Source organism: Panthera pardus, unplaced genomic scaffold (genome assembly GCF_024362965.1).
Source record: "Panthera pardus isolate Hobbes unplaced genomic scaffold, ASM2436296v1 HiC_scaffold_7, whole genome shotgun sequence".
Taxonomy (NCBI): Eukaryota; Metazoa; Chordata; class Mammalia; order Carnivora; family Felidae; genus Panthera; species Panthera pardus.
Window position 1 is genome coordinate 787973 of NW_026527002.1, and position 25838 is coordinate 813810.

Sequence of the window (25838 nt, forward strand, 5' to 3'; positions counted from 1 at the left end):
CAGTGTGTGGGATGATAGCCCCAAGACACTGAGCAGGGGCAGCGGCACCTGCACCATAGCTCCCTGTCAGCTATGCTATCACGAGGGAGCAACTGATAACACTTAAAACCATCCTGTACCCATACATCCACTCTGGCTTTCACTTTCAGCACAGCACTGAATAAATTACATGAGATATTCAGCACCTCATTATAAAATGGGCTTTTGTTAGATGATATTACCCAACTACAGATGGACATAAACACTCTGAGCATGTTTAAGGTAGGTGAGGCTAAGCTATGATGTTCATTCAGCAAGGTAGGTGTACTACATGCATTTTTGACTTATGATAGCTTCAACTTATGCTGGGTTTATTGGGATATAACTTCATCATAAGTCAAGGAAGATCTGTATGATAAATGAATAAGTTTAAAAGTTGAAATTTTTAACTGAAACCAGAAAAAGATTCCATTAAAAAAGAGAACTAAAAGGCAATACCCTGATAAACATGGATGCAAAAATACTCAATAAAATATCAGCAAACTGAATTCAACAATACAATAAAATTGTGATTCATCACAATCAAATGAAATTTATAACTGGGCTGCAAGGGTGGTTCAATTTTCACAACTCAATCAATGTAATACATCACATTAATGAAGGGAAGGATAAGAACCATATGATCCTTTGAATAGATGCAGAAAAGCACTGGACAAAGTACAACATCCATTCATGACAAAAACTCAACAAAGTAGAGTTAAAGGAAACATACATCAACATAATAAAGGCCATACATGAAAAACCCACAGCTAATATTATCCTCAATGGGTAAAAACTGAGAGCTTTTCCTCTATGTTCAGGAAAAAGATAGTGATGTCTACTCTGACCACTGTTATTTAACATAGTACTGAATGTCCTAACCATAGCACTCAAACAACACAAACAAATAAAAGGCATCCAAATCAGCCAAGGAAGAAGCCAAACTTTCACTATTTGCAGATGACATGATACTCTACATAGAAAACACAAAAGACTCCACCAAAAAAACTGCTAGAACTGATAAATGAATTCAGTAAAGTCACAGGATACAAAATCAGTGTGCAGAAACCGGTTACATTTCTATATACCAATAATGAACTTGCAGAAAGAGAAATCAAGCAATTGACCCCACTCACAATTGTACCAAAACCCACAAGATACCCAGGAATAAACCTAACCGAAGAGGGAAAAGATCTGTACTCTGAAAACTATAAAACTTAATGAAAGAAATTGAGGAAGACACAAAGAAATGGAAAAACATTCCATCCATGCTCATGGATAGGAAGAACAAATAGTGTTAAAATATCGTTACTACCCAAAGTGATCTATACGTTCAGTGCAATCCCTAACAAAATAACACCAGTGCTCTTCACAGAGCTAGAACAAATAATCCTAAAATCTGTATGGAACTACAAAAGTCCCTGAATAGCCAAAACAATCTGGAAAAAAGAAAAGCAAAGCTAGACGCATCATAATTTTGGACTTCAAGTTGTATTGCAAAGAAAGAGTGATTAACACAGTATGGTACTGGTACAAAAACAGACACAAAGATCAATGGAACAGAATAGAAAACCCAGAAATGAACCCACAAGTATATGGCGAACTAACCTTTGACAAAGGAGGCAAGAATATTCAATAGGAAAAAGACTGTCTCTTAAAAAAATGGTGCTGGGAAAACTGGACAGCAACATGTAGAAGAATGAAACTGGACCACTTTCTTACACCATACACAAAAATGGAACTCAAAATGGATATAAGACCTAAATGTGAGACAGGAAACCATTAAAATCCTGGAGGAGAACATAGGCAGTAACCTCTGACATCGGCCATAGGAACTTCTTACTAGATATTATCTCCAGAGGCAAGGGAAACAAAAGCAAAAATGTACAGGGACTTCACTGAAATAAAAAGCTGCTGCACGGTGAAGGTAACAATCGACAGAACTAAAAAGCCTTTTGGATGTCTTCTTTGGAAAAGTGTCTATTCATGTCTTCTGCCCACTTCTTAAATGGGTTGTTTTTTTAGAAGTTCTTTATAGACTTTAGATACCATCTATGTCATTTACAATTATCTCCCATTCCAAAGGTTGCCTTTTAGCTTTGTTGAGGCAACCTATGCCTAAAAGGCAACTTCCAGAATGGAGGTTTGCAAATGACCTATCTGATAAAGGGCTAGAATCCAAAGTCTATAAGAACTTCTCAAATTCACCCAAAAAAACAATAAGCCAGTTAAAAAATAGAAGACATGAATAGGCTTTTTTTCCAAAGGAAATCTACAGAAGACCGGCAGACACATGAAAAGATGCTCAACACCACTCATCAATCAGGGAAGTACAAGTCAAAACTACAATGACCTATCACCTCACACCAGTCACAATGGCTAAAGTTAACAACACAGAGGGGTGCCTGGGTGGCTCTGTTGGTTAAGAGTCTGACTCCTGGTTTCAGCTCAGATCATGATCTCACGGTTCGTGGGATCGAGTCCCATGTCTGCCTCTGAGCTGACAGCACAAAGCCTGCTTAGGATTCCCTCTCCCTAGCTCACACATGCGCTCTCTCTCTCTCTCTCTCAAATAAATAAATAAATAAACATTAAAAAACAACAAAAAGGAAACAAATGTTGGAGAGGATGGGGAGCAAGGGGAACTCTCTTACACTTTTGGTGGGAATGCAAACTGGTGCAGCCACTCTGGAAAACAGTATGGAGGTTCCTCAAAACATTAAAAATAGAACTAACTACCCTATGATCCAGCAATTGCACTACTGGGTATTTAACTAAAGACTATGAAAACACTAAATCAAAGGGATATATGCAGGTGCTCCTGGGTGGCTCAGTTGGTTAAGCATCTGACTTTTGACCTTGGTTCAAGTCTTGACCCTCAGGGTCATGAGTTCAAGCCCCGCACTGGGCTCCACACTGGGTTTGAAGCCTACTTAAGACAACAAAACCAAAAACAAACAAAAAAAAAAACCCAAACAAAGGGATACATGCACGCTGATGTTTCTAGCAGCATTATCTGCAACAGCCAAGAAATACATGCAGCTCAAGTGTCCATCAATTGATGAATGGGTAAAGAAGATGGGGGGTGTGTGTGTGTATAAAACTCACCTATAAAAGAGAATGAAATCTTGCCATTTACAACAATGGGGACGGAGCTAGAGAGTAATATGCTAAGTGAAATAATTTAGTCAGAGAAAGATATATGCCATATGATTTCACTCATGTGTGGAATTTAAGAAAAAAACCCCACAAAACTTGGGGGGTGGAAAAGGGAAGAAACCAAGAAATAGATTCTTAACTACAGAGAACAAACTGAGGGTTACCAGAGGGGAGGTGGGGGGGGCGGGGAGGATGGGTTAAATAGGTGAAGCATATTAAGAAGGGCCCTTGTGATGAGCACTGGGTGCTGTATTTAAGTGCCGAATCACTAAATTCTACACTTGAAACTAATATTACACTGTATGCTAACTGGAATCTAAATAAAAACTTAAAAATATATCAATAAAGAAAATACATAAATGTTGAAATTTTAATAATAAATGTAAACACAAGTTCTAATCTTTTCTTCTGTAAGACAACGGAGCCTCTGGAACATCTTTTGCAAACCCTTCCCCTAGTCACTCCTGAGCCTCCGACACGCACAACACCCCAGGAAATCTCTCAGTGATGTCTCAGAGGCAACTCACATCCACATGTGTGAACAAGTTCAGCATGCTTCCTTGTCAACCTGCTTACCCACTCCCAGGCTACCAAGAAATGACCCAGAAATAAAGACACCAGCTCCCTTTCTGGTAGCCATCAAGTCAGCACTCAGGAACATGAGCTAGAAATCACGTGTGACCCCAAGCATTATGGGTTGTTCTGTGTCTTCCAAAAGGATACTGAAGTACTAATTCTCAACATCTATAAATGTGACCTGATTTAGAAATAGGGTCTCTGAAGATTATCAAGTTAGGAGAGGTCATTAGAATGGGCTCTAATCCAATGACAATGTCCTTATTAAAAGGGAAAATTTGTACATACTGAGACAGATGCAGAGAGGAAAGCCAATGTGAAGACTCAAGAAAAACAGCATCTATGTGCTGAAAAAAAAAAAAAATGCCTGAGGCCACCATAAACTGGAAGAGAGGCCTGGAACAGATTCTCAATCCCAGCCCTCAAAAGGAACCACCCCCACCAACACCTTGATCTCAGGCTTCTGGCTTTCAGAACCATGAGGCAATCAGTTTCTGTTGTTTAAGCCACCCGGTCTGTGGTTCCACTGTTACAGCAGCCCTGGGAGCTAGAAATCAGGTGTGACCCTGGGGAACACGGGCCCTGCTACAGCCCCTCAATTTGCAGTGCTGCCTAAAAGGACTTTGTATGGAGCAACGTGGATCACATCATTCCACCTGGCACCCATCAGTGGCTCCTTATTGCTCAACAAATGAGCTGCACCCTCTACATGAATCCTGATGACCTGGCCTAGCTCACCCGCCCAAGCCATGTGGCCACACTTCTCTGGACCGTGTGTCCATGGTCTGTGCTGTCAATGGAGACATGTCTGGCTCTGTCAGAGGCCGTCTCTGACCACAGTGTTCTTTCTACACAGAATATAAATTCCCACTGCACTTTTCACGTCACTCAAGGGCTCTCTTCCCTAACTGCCACCGGTGGAAGAAGTCTCCCCTGATGTGGTGCTATACATAAACCAACTGATAAATTCAGCAATTATCTAAAAGTCAGGTCTTTTTCAAATATCATTAATAGGAATATTTTCACCATTTTTGCTCCTATAAACTAATTAGGCTGGAACCCATTAGAAAGTGCCAACACGTACTTTATAAAAAGATCATTTCTAACACAATAAAATTTAATTTTCAAGTTGAAAAAATGATTAAAAGATTGATGTTGAACAAATTTGTTCAGAGAACAAAAATGTCATGCTCTGTTCCTTTACATCATTTCTTTATTAGGAGTTTTAAGTACATACATAAAACTGCAAAGAATTTTTAAAGAAATAATAAATTACTTACCTCTTCTGTATTAATAACAAGCTTGGCTAAGAAGAGACGGATATTTAATGATACTGATGGATTTCCTAGTTTGTCATGAAGAAATTTCATCCAAGGGGGAAGACTGCTTGGCACTGAACCCTGAAATAATCCATTCAAAGTTACCTTAAAAAGTGGAATAAAATAACTTCACACTTCGATATTATGAGATGACAAAATAAGAGACGAGTAACAAGAGGCTCCTGGGCGGCTCAGTCAGTCAAGCATCTGACTCTTGACTTCAGCTCAGGTCATGATCTCAGGGTTCGTTAGATCAAGCCCCATGTCTGGCTCTGTGCTGACAGCATGGAGCCTGCTTAGGATTCTCTCTCTCCCTCTCTCTCTCTGCCCCTCCTCTGGTCTCTCTCAAAATAAATAAATAAACATTAAAATTGTTTAAAAAATTTAAGACACAAGCAACAAAAATCACATTTATTAGATACAGAATTTGGTATTTGATATTAAGTGTTCATTCTTACTGTGATAGCAATAAACAGTATTAAATGAGACACCATCAGATTAGCAGAAACAAACCTCTTCTCTTTTAGGTAGGATCTGATTTCTTTGCATGTGCTTAATCAGGGCTGTCATGGTTGCCATACATTCATGTTGATTAAGCTCATCCATTTCTAACTCCAGGACAGCATCTTGGATCACGGGATCTTTATAATCCTAGGAAAAGGGAAGAATCTGATGATGCAGAGTACACTGTTCGATTTTTAGTATACAGGGGCCTCTGGGTCGGTGGGCCAGTCGGTTGAGCATCCAACTCTTGATTTCAGTGCAGGTCATGATCCCAGGGTCATGGGATCAAGCCCTCTGTCAGGCTCCACACTGAGTGTGGAACCTGCTTGGGATTCTATCGCTCTCTCCCTCTGCCCCTCTCCCCCACTTGTGCTCTCTCTCTCTCTAAAATAAATAAAAAATTAAAAATAATAAAATTTCAGTGCATGTGATATTCTGACTTTGGGGGCAATATCACAAAACACACACTTAGGTAACAATGACACTTGGGTAATAATATCAAATATACTTGTTAGGTTTTCTTATTAAACAACTTAGAAAAAATTACAGGACCTCATATCTTCCTTAAGTTATAGATACATAATTCTCCTCTGATCTCCTCATGGGGAGAGATCTCCTTGGGGGTCATGCTCAGGTTATAGCATCCATGCAGACATGTGTTGCTTTGTACAAACACAAAGATCTTTCCAAATGTTTCTGTCTAGGAGGCCCAAGAATGCTCAATATCTTGAGAACAATAGTCTCCATGATTCTTAGTTGCCATGTTATGGAGAATGTGGAGCTACTGACACATAATTTTAAGATAAACTTTTACCAACATTTCTTTTCTCAGTAAACTGAAAATGAGTTTTTCTCTGAAAAACTTCATAAAGTCCTTAATTTGCTTTGATACTTTAATAAGAGAACAAAATTTTTAAACCATTGTTGACCCTAAAATTCTCTTAGAAATTACAGCAGAGATAATTATTTTATAAATGTAATGAATTGAGGTTTTATATACATAGTAAATTTTACACACACACACACACACACACACACACAGCTGAACAATTTATCTGGATATTTCCCAGGAAGATAATTTTCAGAAAAGAAAGATTTGAGAAATCCCAAGAAGAAATTTTTAGACAGTTAAAGTGCTTACAGAAACTGGGTAGAAAGAGGAATAAAATGGCCCTACATAATTCTGTAATTCTGTCTGCCCTGGTAGCAGGAACTATTTCAGAACATCACTTCCCAAAGATGTACAGTATTTGGAAAAGGAGTCTTCTTATAACCATTGTGGGTATGGTCTCTTTCCTCCCAAAGACAATGGATAATTTCTATAAACTGGGGGTTTTAGAAATGACAGGAAGTGATGTTATGTTCTACTAGGAACAGTGCTAAATGAGCACTGAAACAGTAAATTTTACACACTATCAGGTTTATAAGAGACAAGAAAAAACCACATTCAATCAGCCACAAAAATCAATTAGAATAATCTTAATGTCCCTTTTTCCATATACTTGGTAAGGTGTCAAAGGAGTTACAATATTTGACTGCATTCAGATCTACTCAACATGTTTTTCAGTAAAAATTATTGTATATCAAGATGCTGCTCACAAGGACTAGATACATCTGAACTAGGACTCAGTCATGCGATCAAACTGAAGGCACGAGGATTGAACCCAAGATGCCTCAATGTAAATGGCCTGTTCACAAAAGAGGAGTCTCACTAGCCAGTGTGGTCATAACAGAACAAAGTCACACTCTTTTATTGCCCAGCAGAGATGTATGACATAATCTAAGTGAAAGAACTAATGAATGGCTCCTCTTTGAAACAGTCATTAAAAAAGAGAGAAGCCAACCCAAGAGGCAACGTAAGGTACAAACTCAACTTCAAAAACGCTGCACTGCTCCCACCCTCCTCGGGCAAAAAGCCGCTGGGCAGACCAGAGGGGACAAGAGCTGCCTGGCAATGTCTGGGGATGGAGAAGGAGAGAGTGAGGTGCCCGCCTGTGGTTCAGGACCCACTCCGGGAGGACATCAGTATAGAGGAAAGAAAAGGGGTTGAGAGAAAGAAGTTAGTGCATATCAAAGAAACTGGAAAGGGAAAAAACTTGAATGAACCCTGGACAGGAATCAGATGTATCTGTGGAACTCCTGCTTTTACACATATGTACACATGTGTGTGTCTGTGTAGGTGCACAGGTGTCTGTGTACCTACAAGTTTCCTGTCTGTTTACGAGGTCAAGCTATTATCTGTGAATACAGATGCATTCAGTTATCTCAGTTAGATAACATCAAGTATTCAAACAGCTTCTTCGTTTTCTGTAGTGAGAGAATGCAACAGTCCTACCAGCAAGACCTCTGAGTATGGTAGTCGTCTTTCTCACTGGAAACCCTTAAATGCAGTTCTGATTTAAAACAGTAATCTCATGGACACTGGTTACTGTGAATCAGCCCTTGCAGACAGCTTTCTTTCCTGTACTGACAAAATCCAATTGCTGAGTCTAGAGGATGGAAAGCTGGGACTCAGATCTTGGAAAATTCTCCGCACGCTATTCTCTGAGGACTACTGACACAGAACTAGTTTCCCCTAAGTATGAAGCCCCATTCCTTTATAAATGCCAACAATATTTTTTAATATGTGACATGTGATCACCCGTCTCCGAAAATGACCAGTGGTAGATTTAGGGTCTTGGGAACCGTATGAATAGCTCTGAACTCCAGTTGAGAAATCAAATTGACTCATTTCCTCACTCAGGCTGCTGTCTGCCAAATACGACAAGGAAGATATATAATGAGGGCCACCTAAGATATAAAGAACAAAATACATTTATTCAAATTAGTAAAAAATATATTTCTCTAAGCTCAAATGATATTAATAAAATTAAAAGACTGTGTTAACTAAGGCTTTTATCAATCCTGTGATTCTCCACTGATAATCCAGATTAACAAAGCAAAAAGGAAATGGGGAAGAGACACCTCCTCCTGCTTTTGTCATTAGTGAGCGGTTATTCTGTACTGTCATGGACAAAGAAATTAAGTTAAACCACATACAATTTTTGAATATGATGTTAACAGAATTTCTTTGCAGTTAAAATTTTGACGGGGTACATTCTGCATAAAAAGTCGAACATAAATGTGGGAAAAGATACTACTGAAAAACAACCAATTCACAAATGTAAAGAATTTACAAAACCGGTCCAAAATTTATCCTCAAGTCAGGAAAAAAAAAAGATATGAAGAAAAATTAAGCAAGAAAATGAAACAGGGAGCATGTGGAGCAAGAGACAGATAATTTTATAACAGGAAGCCAGGACAACTTCCTTCAAAGGCTGGCATTAAACAAAACGCTGATATCTGGGACCAAGATTATTCTAGGCTGAGGAAACATCATGTGCAAATGCCCTGGGGCCAAAAGGAGCCTGGTGCCTCCAGGTACAGGCAGGGGGGCAGTGCTACTGGAGCAGAGTGAGCAGGAGAGTAGCAGGGGGGCAGCAGGTGGGTCAGGGGTCTTAGGCAGCTCTGTCTTCAGGGAAGTGGGAGCTGACAGAGGTTTGGAGCAGAGGAATGGCAGGATGAGATCTGTATTTTAACACAGATTCCTGAATGTATTTAAACAACATACAGACATAGTCCATATACAAACATAGATAACTATCAACCAATCTTGCACTTTTAAGAAAAAGCATACCATTTCTCAGCCCTCTTTGGCCATTCTGAGATCTTTCTACATAGGTAAAAGTTTAGCTGATTAAATTTCTTTCAAAGTAAAATTCTACTTGCCACTTAAAACCTTTTCAAACTCTATTTCAATGTTTTGGTGTACTTAAAATATTTTTTATTTACGTAACAAATACCAACTATTAGAATCTTTCTCATCTTTTAAAAACAACCTACCTGAATCCCCATTTCCTGCTTCCCTGGCTTCTTTCCTAATTTCAATGTACTTTTTCCTTCTTTCCATAGGAACCTATCAGGCAAAACAAATACACCACTTAAAACTTTGTAAAATCCTGATCACGATTTTCTAGTTTAGTAGCAATTGCCTCAGTGGGGTTCTGTGAGAATCTGTGGGAAAAGCATTCCTTAAGGGCACTCACCTGTATTTCTTTGTGGATACTTTTTAAAAAGTAAATTTGATAAAAGTCTTGTTTAAAAATTAATTTTTTGAGGCACCTGGGTGCTCAGCTAGTTAAGCATCCAACTCGATTTTAGCTGAGGTCATTATCTTGCGGTTCCTGACATCAAGCCCCGAGTCGGGTTCTGTGCTGATAGTGCAGAGCCTACTTGGGACTCTCTCTCTGTGCCCCTGCTCGTGCTCCCTCTCTCTCTCAAAATGAATAAATAAGCATTTAAAAATAAATAAAACTTTGCCAACCTGCAAAAATAATTTTTTTGCCAAATTGCTTGGGGACCCAGGGTGGGCTAAGATGTGGCAGCCCAAATTACTAACAGTCTGTATTTTACTTACGAGCTCAGTTTCCTCAACTGCATGGTTATGGTATATCATAGCACCTCACAGTGCTGTTGCAAAGTTTAGAAGTGACATATACCAACTGTCTGAATGCTTAATACACTAGTGCTATTATTTTTTGGATTTTTAGTTCTTTGAACAGTGTTACACCTTGAGAAAAGTTCCCAGTCTTGTTCCAAAAGGGCACAAGGCAGGAAGCAACCATTTACATGAACTCATGAACGACTTAGATGTGGTCGAGGTCAGCAGCCAGGCAGGTGAACATGAATGATAGTTCCTGACCCAGACAACCCAGAGCTCTGGCACTCTGCCTGCCCAATTCCCATTTCCAATGGGCTGTGAAAAGCTGCAGTGACAATCTCCTACCAATCGCTGAGGTTGGCGTGTCAAACTCAGCTTGGCTAAAATCAAGCTTGTCATGTTTGCCACAGCAAGTTTTCCACTTATCCACATGACGTCAGCTCACAGCACCCCCATTATCCTGCCAAATCACCCAAGCAGGGCCAGAGCGTTATAATTCTGTATCTGGATGGATCTCAATTTCACTGAACAGATAAATTAACTCAGCAAAACACTGCTGGCATATGTCCTCCCAGCTCCTTTTATTGCCATTTTCTATCCTTTACTAGCTAAAAGAGCAAAAAGTCGAGTTATGATCATGTTTTTATAGGTGCCTGAGAGGCTGAACTACATTAAACTACCAGATTTTATAGTTCAAAGCAGACTTGATACTGGGAGTTTTTGTTCATCATAACATATTGCTTTTTCTTCTATAAACTCTTGGTAAATTTTTTAAACTTAGGAACACCATTAAAGATTTGACTCACCTCAACTTCTACAGGAAATGTGTAGCAGCGTTTCAGGTCAATCAGATTTTCAAAAATAAGCAAGTTCTGTAAATCCAAAAAGTCATAATAAAAATATCTGAATAGTGGAAATTGTTATTGCTGATGTTACTATAGAGTTAACGCTACTTATAATTCATGGGGAAGCATTTTGGCTTTAAAATACATATATACAGAACTCAAAGAACTACATCTTTAATATTATAAGAAGGTGCAAATTATGATACAATTTTAATTCATATAATCTAACTTGCAATCCTACAATGGCAGCAACAGTGAAAATTTCAGAAGCCTACCTTTTCAGGTTTTTCACTCAACAGAAAACCTTGGTAAAATTTTAATTCGGTGAAGACACAGCAGATAACAGAAATGGCACAGTTGTACGCAGCACAATGGTACAGTCTTCTCCTCTCTAGCAACTGATTCTCACCCGCCATGTTCTCTGTAAATGCATCGTAGCACAATCTGCAGAGTAGATCCAGGTGAAAAATCAATTCACCTAACAGGGAAATCATTGCTAGAGCCCAACAATGCCCGACAACAGGATCTCAATTCAGTTTAGCCTTTTCCGAGTGTCAGGTTTGCGCCCAGCACAGTACCAGGTACCAAAAATAAAAGTCAAGCAAGTCACTATATTCACGCACACCTCGAGGGAAGACAGTGCCTAGGGATTTCACCACACTGTGGTATGCACAGCAACAGCAACAAGCACGGTAAGTTAAGACATGGAAACAAGGAAGATGGACAGTAACCCAGGCAAAAGAGCCAACAAAGGTTTTAAGAGAAATTATCGGAACCGGATTTTGATTTCTAAGTTATGCGAGGATTATGAGCAGAGAGAAGAGTGTCACTTCCAGCAAGGCACAAGCCACACTGCGTGTTCAGAAGATGAGGCGGGAACTGGCAGTGCCTGGCAGTGAGCCGAAGGTGGAGAGGCGGTCGTTCCCGGAAGAGCTCGCCTGCCACGCTAAGGAGCCTGGAGTGAATTCTGCATAATGCGATCTCCAAACAATGCCCAGGTGGCCAACTACTTTTGAAAACAGTGTTGTCAGAACACAGCCATGCCCCTTCGTTTCCACATTGTTCATGACGGCTTTCCCAGTACACTGCAGTAGTTGTAAGAGACCATATAGCCTGCAAACCTGAAAATAGTTACTATCGAGTGGGACATGTACAGGAAAAGTTTGCTGGCCCCTGCTACTGAAGATGAGGTTCTTTTGAAGTGTTTCAGGTAGGAGGATGAAACAGCCAGGTTCACACTGCAGAGGTATTATCAGACTAGCAGCAGCACAGACAGAACTGACAGAGACAAGCCCGGGAACGGGGAGAATAACTGAGAAGGAGACTACACTGCAGTGGTTCCCCGGAGAACACCAGACGCTGCAACTGTAGGTGAAGGAAGGAGGATGAGAAAAGGGCACCAGTCTTGGGAGTGCTGAGCAGATAACCCCCGCCCGATGTGATGACTGACAGGGTGGACAAGCAGGCCGGAGAGATGAAGATGAAGGGAAATAAAACAGGACGCCCAAGTCTCGTTAGTGCAGATGAACGGATGCCGGGCACATCATTCCCCGAGGAGGTAAAAGAAGGGTGCGGGTAAGAGGACAGTACGGAACAGCTTGCTTGGGAAAGGCAAACGAGGCCTGGCAATGTCTGTGTCAATATTAACTAAGAGGGAACTTCATGAGAAGGCCACTTTTAGAGAAAATGTATTGGACTGCTTTGTATTTTACAGAAAACCTGCTTAAACATGCAATATTCCTTTAATTTCAAATGGAGGTCAGGAAAAATAAAATACATAAATCCCTTCGTGCTGTAAAACATGCCACTAAAAATATATCAACCTATTAAGGGAGGAAAATGGTAGGAAAAAACAATAAAAGAAAAGAAGTTTTATTCCTTATAAAAGATGAGTATAGGATAAAACACGTTACCCATAACCTGCTAAATTAAAGTACACCTAAGTAGTTTGTGCACAAGAAAAAAAACGAGAAAACCATAAAAACTCATATTTAAATAAACATTTATTCACATTATATACATGAATAAAATACATGCATCAAAAATATTAACGAATCAAATACAACCCCAAATTAACTAAAAATCTTACTTAATAAGTGTCTTTGTAAGTTCACTTCCTTCTGTAACACATGAGCCATGGAAAACCTGATTAATTTTAGACTCCTTCGAGTGAACATCATCTTTTGGAAGACGAGAATACATCACATCTAGGATCTTGTAACAGCCCATCTTCTTGGTGATTTGAGTATCAAAGGTAGATTCATTTAGCTAAGGAAAAGTAACAAGTAATTGTCTTTGGTCTCATCAAACAAGAAAAATAGTTTTTTAATATGTCAAATGTTCAATTTAATACTCAATGCTCTTTACATAGAAAATAATTTTAACAAACATGTTGAATCACTTCAATAGGAGACTGCCAAGGGTCAGAAACATGGGTATACTGATGTGTTACGTTGAATGTGGCAGGAAATAACACATAATATCCAAATGGAGAACTTAGGGCATCAATATAGGACTTTTGCACAAAATCTTATCAAAGTCATGATGACAACAGGTGAAAACTCAATGTATTAAAAAACAAGATTTTCAACTATTTATGGTATTTCCTAAAGGTATCCAAGTCCTAACTCCCAGAACCTATGAGTTCTCACAAGGCAAAAAAAAGGACTTTGCAAATGTGATTAAGTTAAGGATCTTGAGATTGGGTGACAATTTTGGATTGGTCATGTGGGCCCTAGATGAAATCATATGTAACTGTATAAGAGGATACATAAAGGGATGAGACAGAAAGGAAAAGGCAATGTGATGACAGAATTAGAGGTCAGAGTGACACAGCCACATACAAGGAATGCCAGCAGCCACCAGAAGCTGGAGGAGACAGGAAGTAGACACTCAGAGCCACAGGGGCAAGCGTGGCCATGACAACACCATAAATTTAGGTCAGTAAAACTAATTTTGGACTTCTGGCCTCCAAAACTGGGAGAGAATAAATTTCTGTTGTTCTAAGCCACCAAGCTTATGGTAATTTATTACTTGAAGATTCAGGAAATAACACACATTTTGGCATTAAGAGTTTAATCTCCTGTAACAAATGCCAAAAATATGAAAGTGACTTTGGAATTGGATGATGGGTAGAGGCTGAAAGAAATTTGCCATGCATGACAGAAAAAGCCTAAACTGCCTGCAGAGACTGCTGGTAGAAATACCAGCACTGAAGGCATTGCTGGTGAGGGCTCAGAAGGAAGTGAAAAAGCATGCTAGCAAAACCAAATTGTCTTAGGGAGCATCTCAATCATCATAAACACATCTTTGGTATAAATATGGATGTTAAAGTAGCTGCTGGTGAGGTCTCAGAAGGAAATAAAGAACATATTTTTTGACACTGAAGGAAAGGAGATCCTTGTAATACAGTGGCAGAAAACTTAGCTAAATAGTGTTCTATGCCTGCACACACAGCAGAACTTACAAGCCATGCACTTGAATATTTAACTAAAAATTTCCAAGCAAATTTTTAGAAGGTGCTACCCCCTTTCTTCTTTGCTGCTTAAAATAAAATGTGAGGGTCAAGAGATAAATTGAGTTAGGAACTGCTGGGCAAAAAGAACCAAAACTTGATTTGAGAAATTCTCAGCTTATCCAGACTGTAAAAGATGCTAACATTAGGAGATTCACTGTTAAAAAAGTGGCTCCAAAGACAACAAGGGTGTAGCTGGACAATCTTGGACTACTGCTAAAGAAATTAAGCATGGGACTCATGGATGCCCTCAATTATTTCATCAGAACCAGGAACAGAGATGGAATTATCCAGCAAAGATCTGTGGAGGACTCTCCTGTTAGTAAACCTCTAAGGCATACATAGGAGAGCTACAGAGTTTTTGAGAATGTCATACCAGAAGAAACACCACCAGCTTGGACTGAAAGGGACAGAGACAAAATGAAATGAAAAAAGGCTGTTATAATCCCTGAATTCTACAGGCAAGAAAAACAAATGATTTGTTTTCTAGTTTCACAGGTCCACAAATGGAAAGAATTTTGCCCCATGATGGATCATACCCAGAATCCCACCCATACCTGATTCATATGATTTGAATGATGAAAAAGGACTCTGAGCTGATGATATTCAGATGCAAGCTTGGACTTAAAAGTTGATGCTATAATGCATTTAGACTTTGGGGGATGTTGGAATGGGATAAATGTATTTTGCAAGAGGGAACATTTGGTGCAGGTGGACTGTATTCGGCTGGATAATATCCACATACAAATACCCACATTTTAATCACTGAAACCATGAATGTTACCTTATATGACAAAAAAGGACTATACAGATGAAATCAAGTAAAGGATCTTGAGATGGGGAGATCATCCAAGCGGGTCCTCAACACAACACATGCAGAGAGAAATTAGACAGAAAAGGAGGAGGTAATGTGACCACAGAAGGAGGGAGAGGAGTGATGTGGCCACAAGCCACGGAATGCTGGCAGCTGCCAGAAGCTGGAAGAGGCAAAGAACGGATTTTCCCTTAGGGCCTCCGGAGCCTTGCAACACCTTGATTTCAGCCCGAGGAAATTGATTTCTGGCCTGCAGAACTATGAGAGAATAAGTTTTTGTTGTTCTACACCATGGTGGCGGTAATTTGTTATAGCACCCGCAGGAAACTAACACAGATCCCATGTAACTACAAGTTGTTACCAAACTGTTGAAGTAATGCTCCTTGAGCAACAGAGATCTTCTGACTGAACATATGGAAGTTTTTAAGAACACCAGCCAAGGAGATTTATCAATTCTTATTAATAGTCAATTTAAGGGGCGCCTGGGTGGCTCAGTTGGTTAAGTGACCAACTTCAGCTTAGGACACGATCTCACGGTTCATAAGTTTGAGCCCCACATCAGGCTCTGTACTGACAGCTCAGAAAACGGAGCCTGCTTCAGATTCTGTGTCTCCCTCTCTTTCTCTCTCCCTCCCCTGCTCACACTCTGTCTTACTTTCAAGAATAATAAATGAAACACTAAAAAAAATTTAATAGTACATTTAATAACAGATGTACAATACCTTTGTAAATCTAGACTTCAACACATCAATGGCATCCACCACAATTTTGCTAAAGAATTCTATCAAGGCATTCGGGCTACAGTGCCAAAGCAGAGTGAGAAGGCAGCGATCTACAAATGCTTGGCGAGTGACATTTGAAAGTAGGTCATCCCTCTTGAACATTCTGTACACACTTTCCAAAAGGGCTAATTGTGTGACACATGAACTCCTAAGAAAAAAAGAAAATTATATGAACATCCCTGCTTTGAACAAATGTTTTGAGTGCCCACACATAAAACAAGCAAAATAAATACCAATGACTACAAATTAAAAAATAACTTTAAAGATTATATATATATATGTATATATATGTGTGTGTGTGTGTATACACACACACACACACACACACACCATGAAAAACAAGAAACATCTGTACATAAATCATATTATTATACTCATCCCCAGAAATCTTCATGCCGAATTTAGGCATTAAGAACAGTTTTCATTTACTTTCAAATCTGATGTTGTTTAGAAAACAGCTGAGGCTATGGGAGAGTCTCAGGCCTGAAGATGATCACAATTCCAGAATTTGAATCTCATGGATCATAATTTACAAATTCTAGTCTCTTCCTAGTAACAAACTGCCATTCATATTTCCTATACAGAGATACATTCATCTGGCCCTTTATGTTCTTATCTGGAATGAAAGATACTTGAATGATCATCTGTAAGATTCTGTCTATAAATCTATAAACTAAGAATACAGTTAGTTTCTTCACCTATAAAAATGTGAGGTTAGGACTAAATGATTATTAAAATCTTTTTCCGGTTCTAAAATCCTGATACTCCGAAGTTAACCAGAGTAAAAATATTAGATGAAGGTAATTCAGTCACAAAACTGTAAGGCTGCAGGACAGATGCTACATGGGCTTCTGTAACATTTATTTGGGCATGGTCTTAGATTTAAATTCTTCTGAAGAGCTTCCTGATACTGAGCACAATAGAGATGCACAGCCCTAAAACTATTACACAGAAAGTTAAAAAGAGGAGCAAGAAAAGAAAAGGAAAAAGAGCAAAAAGAACAAAAATGGGCCAGCAGATAGTTTACTTAAAATAAATGCAAATGAGATCTAAATATATGAGTATATGCTCTATTTCACTCATAATAAGAGAAATATAAACTAAAACAACACTGAGAGATCCCCTCTCACCTATATAATTGGAAAAAAATCCAAGTGTTTGACAATATACTCTGTTGGCAAGACTGTGATGAGACAGACACTCTCATACATTGTCGAGGGAATGCAAATAATTACAGCCTCAAAATAAGGGATGTGGTAAAAGCTAGCAAGATTACAAATGCATTTAATTTTTGAATTACGTATAGGAATCCACTCCAAAGACATACTGGCAAAATACAAAATGACATACACACATGGCTATTCACTGTGACATTATTTTTAACAGCAAAAGACTGAGCCCAAGGGGGCTGCTTCAAAACAGTATGCTATAGTGAATAATTATACAGTTATTTAAATAAAAAAGGATTGAAGAAGATCTCTTGGTACCAACATGTAGTGATCTGTAGAAGACATGAGATAGAAAAAAAGGGAGGTGAAAAGGAATAAGAGAGGGGACAGAGACAGAAATAAGACTCCTGAATATAGTTCGTTATACAGATATGACCTTCAAATCATGTAAATGTTTTACATGTTCAAAAAGAAAATTAAATCAAAAGAAAAAACATAAACATTTCTAAAATCTGATAATTAAAATAAGCATACCTAACTAATTGGTATAACAGCTACATATTGAAGAAAACTTTACCACGTGATTTTGGAACACAAAACTCAGAGAGTATATTATACTAATTATACTAAGTAAATTATAATTAAAATGAAAATTTTAAATTGCACACACACACACAAAAGTCTTGCTGGAATTTTGACAGCGGTCGCATTAAATTTATATATCAATTTAACAGAATTGCCATGTTAACAAATATTGAATCTTCAAATTCATGAACATGGGATGTCTCTCCATTTATTTAAATCTTTATTTTTTTATTTCCTTCAGCAGTGGACTATAATTTTTAGTGCACAGGTCTTGCACTTTTGTTAAATTTATTACTAAATTTATTACTTTGTTTTTATGATGCTATTAAGAAAACAATTATATTCCTAGTTATAGTTTTGAAATGTTCTCAGCTCATATACAGAAAAGTTGATTTTTGAACATTGATCCGGTATCCTACAAACTTCTATAATTGCTTATTAGTTCTGAAAGCGTTTTGTAGATCTTAGGATTCTCTCCCTCATGCCATCTGTGAATAAGGACAGTTTTGCTTCTTTCTTTCCAATCTAGTTGCCTTTTATTTCTTTCTCTTTCCTGACTGCACTGGCCAGAACCTCCAGTACAGTGTTGAACTGAAAAGAGTACACATCCTTGCCTTGTTCTCAGACTTAGGGGGAAAGCATTCAGTCTTTTACTATTAAATATTCTGTTGGCTGTTGGTTTTTCATAGATGACCTTTTGTCCTTTTCATCATGAATGGATGTTGGGCTTTGTCACAAATTTATCTGCATCCACTAAAATGGGAATGTGATTTCTGTCCTTTATTCTTTTAATATACTATATACTATTCATTGATTCTCAGATGTTAAGTTAGTTTTGCATTCCTAGGACAAATCCCAATTAGCAACAGTGTGTAACATTTATATGTTGTTGAATGTGTTTTGTTTTTTTTAATTTTTGAAAGACAGAATCTGACGGGGACAGGGTAGAGAGAGAGAGGGAGACACAGAATCCGAAGCAGGCTCCAGGCTCTGAGCTGTCAGCACAGAGCCCAACATGGGGCTCGAACTCACAAACAGTGAGATCATGACCTGAGCCTAAGTCAGACGCTTAACCGACTGTGCCACCCAGGTGGTTCCCTTGGCTGGATGTGTTTTTCTAATACATTTTTGAAAATTTGTGTGTCTATATTCACAAAGGATTCTGGTCTATAGGTTTCTTGCAATGTTTCTTTCTGGCTTTATCTGTGTGATACTAGCCTCATAGGATAAGATGAGAAGGATTCCTTTCTTCTGTATTTTCTGAGGAGTTTATCAAGTGTTGGTATTTTTTCTTTAAATATTTGATGAAAATTCACCAGTGAAGCTATCTGGGTCTGGGCTTTCCCTTGTGAGGTTTTATTCTTTTCTTTTTGTGAGAAGATTTTAATTCTATTTATTTACTTACTAAAGGTTATACTCAGATTTTCTATTTCTTCTTGAGTCACTTTTGGTATTTTGTGACTTTTTAGGAATTTGTCCATTTTAGTTAAGTTGAATTTGTTAGCATAATGTTATTCATATTTCCCTATAATCTTTTTAACTTCTGAGAGATCAGTGGTAACACTCCCTCTTTCCTTCCTAATTTTCATGAACTGTACCTTCTTTGTTACTCCTAGTTTGTCTAGCTAACAGTTCTTCATTTACCTTTTCAAAGAACAAATTTCAGTTTCACTGATTTTTCTCCACCATTTTTCTAATTTCGATTTCATTAATTTTCACTCTAATCTTTATTATTTCTTCCTTCTGCTTCTCTTCAGTTTAGTTTTCTTTTTCTTGATTTTAAGGTACAGGTTTATATTACTGATTTAGGATATTTCTTATTTTCTCTTTTTTTAATTATTAAATATAATTTATTATCCAATTGGTTTCCATACAAAACCCAGTGCTCATCCCAACAAGTGCCCTCCTCCCTACCCATCACCCACTTTCTCCTCTCCCCCACCCCCCATCAATCCTCAGTTTGTTCTCAGTATTTAAGAGTCTCTTATGGTTTGCCTCCTTCCCTCTCTGTAACTTTTTCTTATTTTCTAATACAGGTATTAAAAAATACAAATTCCTCTCTAGGCACTGCTTTGGTTCTATCTCATACATTTGGATATGCTTTATTCGTATTTCATTCAGATCAAATTCTGATTTGATCAAATATCAGATCAGATCTGATCTGATCAAATATCAGATCAAATATCTGATTTCACTCGTAATTTCTTCTCTGACCCAAGGGCTACTTACAAATGTATTAATTAGTTGGTTATTTAGAAGTGTTTTCTTCCATTATTAACATATAAATAACTTCATTATGGATGGAGAACATACTCTGTAAGATTTAATTCCTTTTAAATTTATTAAGACTTGTTTTATGGCTTCCATATGTGCTCAAAAGAATATGTATTCTCCCATTGTATAGAATGTTCTATAGTTGGTTAATTATGGTTTTTTAAAATGTCAATAAAAAGGAATGAATTATTGATTCACACTACATCATGAACCTCAAAAACTTGCTAGAAAAAAAAAAGCCAGACATAAGAGATCACATATTCTATGATTCTATTTATATGAAATGTCCAGAAAAGGCAAAGTTATAAAGGCTGAAAGTAGATTAGTGATTGCCTGGGGCTGGGAATGGGAATGTGAGTTAATATAGGATGTTATCAAGAGGATGAAATTATTCTATAGTGATGGCGGTACCACTCAGTAAAGTTACTAAAAATCACTGAATTCTAAACTTAAAATAGGTGAATTTTATGATATGTAAAATACAACTCAGTAAGATAAAATACCATGGATGTTTACAAATCAATATAAATAATGTTGATAAAAAAACAAAACAAAACAAAACAAAACAGGGCACCTGGGTGGTTCAGTCAGTTAAGGGTCCGACTTCATTTCAGGTCATGATCTCGTGGTTCATGAGTTCAAGCCCTGCATCGGGCTCTGTGCTGACAGCTCAGAGCCTGGAGCCTGCTTCAGATTCTTTGTCTCCCTCTCTCTCTCTCTCTGCCCCTCCCCTGTTCACGCTATCTCTGTCTCTCAGAAATAAACAAACAAACGTTAAAAAAAATGTTTTTAAAAAAGACTCACTGGCCACAATTAGAAGTAGCCACAGCGTCAAGCCCTAACTTTAAAAATTAATAATTAAAAAATTAATGATCAAATTCGTTCCATTTTGTCCACTGTGATTTCCTACAACACTAAAACTATATTTGGGTAACCAAATAGTCCTAGTAATAAAGGCAAGTTCATTACAACATAATTCTAGCTCTTAAATTTAGAAGGAATAAAAGGATTTTTTAAATGACCATTTGCAACTCCCGATAAAATAAATGATTTGGGGCAATGATCATAAATGGATGCTAGAACCTCAGGAAAAGCCCACGCCAAACATAACTGATTAATCTTAGCATCGTTAAAATTAAGACCACTTCACACCTTGTGCCAAATGCCATGAACACGAAATACAGAGCATCCACTATTAAGTAATCTTGCCAAAACTTGAACCTGAATCTAACTAAGCTTTTAGACCTAACTTTCCACTTACAGGAAACCAGGGTTAGAGGAACGAGTTAAAAGAACAGAGACAAAAATCAGGTAAATCGATCAGGTAATGTAACTAACCGTGTAGGCCAAGTGTCCAGGTTTCTTTAACAACAACAAAAAAATAAGAGGGTAGGGGACTGTTCTAGATGAAGACAGACTGAGATACAACAGTGAAATGCCATGTAAAAAGATAATCCAACAGTCTAGAGCAGTTAAGACAACTGGAGAAATCTGAAAACAGAATTACTGATAATTTTTCTCCGTTGATAACAGTACTATATAGCAACCCAAGAATAACAGTATAATTTTAAATATACATGCAGAAGTTATTAGAGGTGAAATGACATCAGGGATCTGCTTTGTTACAATAACTACAGCACAAGAGAAAAGAGGCTAAAACAGGGGTGATGAGGCCGGAAAATGCTGGAGTGTGTTTGATTTGGATGCTCAGTTACAGTCTTACCCTTTAGGTTTGACTGTGCTTAAAATTCTCACAATAAGTTCTTTTTTCCGCCAAGAAAAACAAAATAAAATTTAGTTGTAAGAGTTGACTGCAATTGCCACTCAACCTTTTTTTTGGAACAGAGAAGATAATTTCCCAAAGAAATAAAATGTATATGGTTCCTGGGGTCCCAGACTAGAATACTATGACTTACTTTCCAGCAATCTTTTTGAAAGTAGATTGAAATAATCCTTCCATAACATGTTGCTGTTCCCGACAAAGAATTTCTGTCATTAACTGCAACAATATAGGACTTTGAGATAATTCCAATGCATCTAGGAACTAGAAGAAACAACAATAATAATAATTTCCTTGGGTTTTTATTTTTGTTTTGAACAGTTCTAACAAAATTAAAACAGGCTTTCACAGAGAATTAACAAATGCTAATACTTCCACCATTTCTGCAGCTATAACGAATACCTGGCACATAATAAATGTTTGCTAAATATTTGAGTTTTGATCCTTTTAAGGTTTTGCAGATATGTTTCCCTCTTAGAGCGGTCAGGATCTTCTAAAGATCTGAACCCAGATTCTGAAACTCCACGATGATGTGCCTTCACTGAGGACTTTGTCTTCACCATTCCAGGTACTCTGGGGCTTTTTCAGTTTGGAGACCTGTGTCTTTTCCACATGACCTTCATCGCACAGCAGCTGTTCTAGCTACTCACCCAATGTTCTCATCTCTACTCTCCCATCTTCCATCTTGACATCCGTTTGTTCTACTTTCTGGGAAATGTCCTCAATTTTATCTTCTGTTTTGCAAAGTTGCTTTTTTTTTTTTTTTTTAATTTTGCTTTTATATATTTAATTTCCAAGAGCACTTGTTCTTCTTCATGGACACAATACCTTCTCTCCTCTCTGAAGTTACTCTTACAGTTTCTTTTATATGTTCTCATCTCCCATCTCCCTTTGTTGACTCAGTTCCCTCTGAGTTCCTTCTTCCTGTTGGTTTACATCTTTTTAGGCTGGAAGTTTTCTTCAAATGTTTAGTGACTGCACTTATATTTATATTAGAGCATTTACATTAAGAGAAAGTAATATGGATGCAATAATCATTAGGTAACAGACCGCTTGGGAACAGGATACTTAGATGGTATCACTACATCAATGATCTGCTAATTGCAGAAATGCACCATTCAAGAGAGATGAGGCAGTCACCACTTTAACCAGGCCTCCAGATTTGAGGCCACTACCAGTGGGACAATGACAGTATTTGCCTCCTGATACGCTACTGTTGCCAAAAAGATTAGCCTGAATCTCATGACCACAGATTAAGCCTAACTTCTAGTTCAGAGGAAATACAGGGGATGGTGGACAAGTTAAAGAACATCTCATGGAAACAATCAAACAGGGGACAACATCCAAGAGAAGTATTCAAGAGAAGATCTGGAAGTTTCCTCCAAAAACACAATGTCATGGAAAAATAAAAGGGATGGGGTGAACTAGTTCTAGATTAAAAGATACTAGAGACATGACAATTTGATGCAATCATTAATTAGGTACTAGTTTGAAAAAAAACAGCTAAACATGGGGACATTTAAAGAAATGTGAATACGCACTACATAACATAGTGTCAGAGGAGGGCTAATTTTCTTAGGTATAAAAACATTATTGTGCTTATTATTATTATTCTTAGAACATGTATGCTGAGGTATTTAGGGGTGAAGTATCTTGATATCTGAAACTACCCTGCAAATATTTCAGTAACTAACATACCACATGCATACATATACAGATAAAGCAAGTATGACAAAATGACAAAAGATGGTTATACAGATGCTTGACTGTTCTTTCCATTTTTCTGTATGTTTGGGGAAAATTATATAAAACGGACCCATCTGGGTGGATGGATGGTGTTTGTAAAATAGCCTTTCCATGTAGCTACTTTGCTTCCTTACAGGATGGTGATGGGTCCCACAGATAAGAAATCCAAGAAAGACAGAGTCAAGAGAAAAGTATTAAGCCTTTTGTGACTAGCCTTGGAAGTCACATAGCATCACTTCCACTGCATTTTTGTTTGTTTTGTTCTAAGTGAGTCTTCAAGGCCAACCCATATTCATAGGGGGAAAATTAGACTTTGTCTCTCAATGGAAGAGTCACACCGTAAAAAGAACGTGTGGGACAAAATATATTGGTACAGTCATCTTTGGAAAATATAATCTGCCACACCTATACCCTACGTTTATCTCTACCTTAGCATTAGTGTATTTGAATCATCTGTTTCTTTCAGTTTCTTCCTTGTTTTACTCTAAGATAATATCTTCATCATTTTTGAGAATTCAGACATTAGCCCAGGGCTCAATCCATCACAAGTATGGCAGACCACTATCCACCCTCCAATGGTCATTCTCTTAATTTTTTATGGGTTGAATCCAAGTTCCAGTCAAGTACCCATATCATCTGCTTTTCAAAAGTATGCGATATACCACCTTGCTCTTATGAAAGATCTATATTAGAACCTATTTTCACTAACTGAAGAAATCCAGAGGATTTTTGCTTTTATGAAAAAAAAAAAAAAAAGCAAAAATAGCATTCTGCATTTGTTTTGCAGTAAGCTGTTATACAGGCAGCATATGCCCTGAGTAACGAGAGCAGCACCACCAAGCTCTTTCCCCAAGAACTATGCTAGCATCTCAGTCAGCATCAAACTGCCATAGCTGTGAAGTAACTGTGTCTGTGAGCATCTGTGCTTTATCTCAATTTATTCTACGCAAGATGTGTCCTTTGGTATGAGAAGCACCTAAGAGACGATATTTTTTGGGTCTAGGAATGCTCAAAAAATTTCCATATAAATTAATGGCAAATGCTTCTTTGCTTTATGCCATTCAGGCTTATAAAAGGTTTCACAGAAATGCTCTACTTTTGGATAGCAAGGGAAACCTGTATCTAGTTGCTGAAAAAAACAACAGTCTAGTACTATACAGGAGAAACAAATAATCCACCACCTTGTTTAAGCCACTGATATTTTAGAGACCTTCAGCTGTACATTAAATAATATAGGTGATAATCACTAACTAATTAAATTTTCAAATAATCACTACTTAATTAAATTTTAGAAATTGAACCATATTGGTAATATTCCATTTCTTAGCTCTTTGGAATTATTTTTCTAAAAGTATATATTATGCATAAAATACTTCACAATATTTTTCTGCATAAAATATTTCAAATTAAAATGGGAGGAGGGTGAATTCTGAAAGATTTGGATATGCACCTGCTTCCACAGCTACCCAGCTTTCAAAATGAACTGAACTGAATTCTTACAGTTAGAATACTTCTCTGACTCAGAATATTTCACTTCTTTTCATCAAGAAATGTTAACAGAAAAGCATTGTTTTAATTTTACTTAGTACTACTAAAAACTAACCTTTTTCATGCAATCTACATAATTATTGTAACGCAGAGTTCCCGGGGGAAATTCTTCAGACTTCATGGGGAAATTAGAAACAATAAGCTTTTCCAGAACATGCTTAAGGTCCTCAAGACTGCCTCCAGTAAGATTGGTAAAGAATGGAAGAAGAATTACAGCTTGACCCTGTGGGAGCAACGCAGACATATGAAACTGCACCAGTTGGTGCTTACGAATCCTACAGAATAAATAAAATTACTGCTTTCTAAAGGTTTTGCAAATAAAGCACTGTGTGGATTCAATGAATGACTCCAGAATACCTTCTAGATTACATTGAAGACCAACCTGAAGGCGATGCTGTATCTCAGCTTCTACTCTAGAGGCCAGTGGGCCAACTCAGGCCAATGTTAATTTAATTAACGTGTAATTAAACAGGATACTGTATATGACTCTGTGTGTGATTTTTCCTTCTACAAATATAGACTCTAGTAGAGATAAACTGGAAAAGTTTGGTGTGGAAAGTACATCCTGAACACCTATGGGGTAATTTATAAGTATTCCTTCACAAGACTAATTCAGAACTTCATAATAAAAGTAAAAGAAACTAGAAGAAACTAGATGCTGTTTTCTATCTCCCTTGTGTGGAAAGTAAGTTCTCAGACTCTCATATTGAGAAATCAGAAATTTG

At 37.7% G+C, this 25838-nt stretch overlaps 1 protein-coding gene across 3 annotated transcripts in view; it reads right to left on the bottom strand.

Moving 5' to 3' along the window:
* PRKDC (protein kinase, DNA-activated, catalytic subunit) overlaps positions 1 to 25838 on the bottom strand; it is a 216309-nt gene that overhangs the window by 100716 nt on the left and 89755 nt on the right. For all 3 annotated transcript variants that reach the window (XM_019428882.2, XM_019428881.2, XM_019428883.2), the window contains 10 exons: positions 25169 to 25336; positions 21956 to 22083; positions 15952 to 16159; positions 12991 to 13169; positions 11177 to 11345; positions 10863 to 10928; positions 9459 to 9531; positions 8218 to 8366; positions 5586 to 5723; positions 5034 to 5153 (listed from right to left, as the gene is read on the bottom strand). In XM_019428882.2, the coding sequence (XP_019284427.2) occupies positions 5034 to 5153; positions 5586 to 5723; positions 8218 to 8366; positions 9459 to 9531; positions 10863 to 10928; positions 11177 to 11345; positions 12991 to 13169; positions 15952 to 16159; positions 21956 to 22083; positions 25169 to 25336 (1398 nt within the window). The remainder of the gene's footprint in view (positions 1 to 5033; positions 5154 to 5585; positions 5724 to 8217; positions 8367 to 9458; positions 9532 to 10862; positions 10929 to 11176; positions 11346 to 12990; positions 13170 to 15951; positions 16160 to 21955; positions 22084 to 25168; positions 25337 to 25838) is intronic.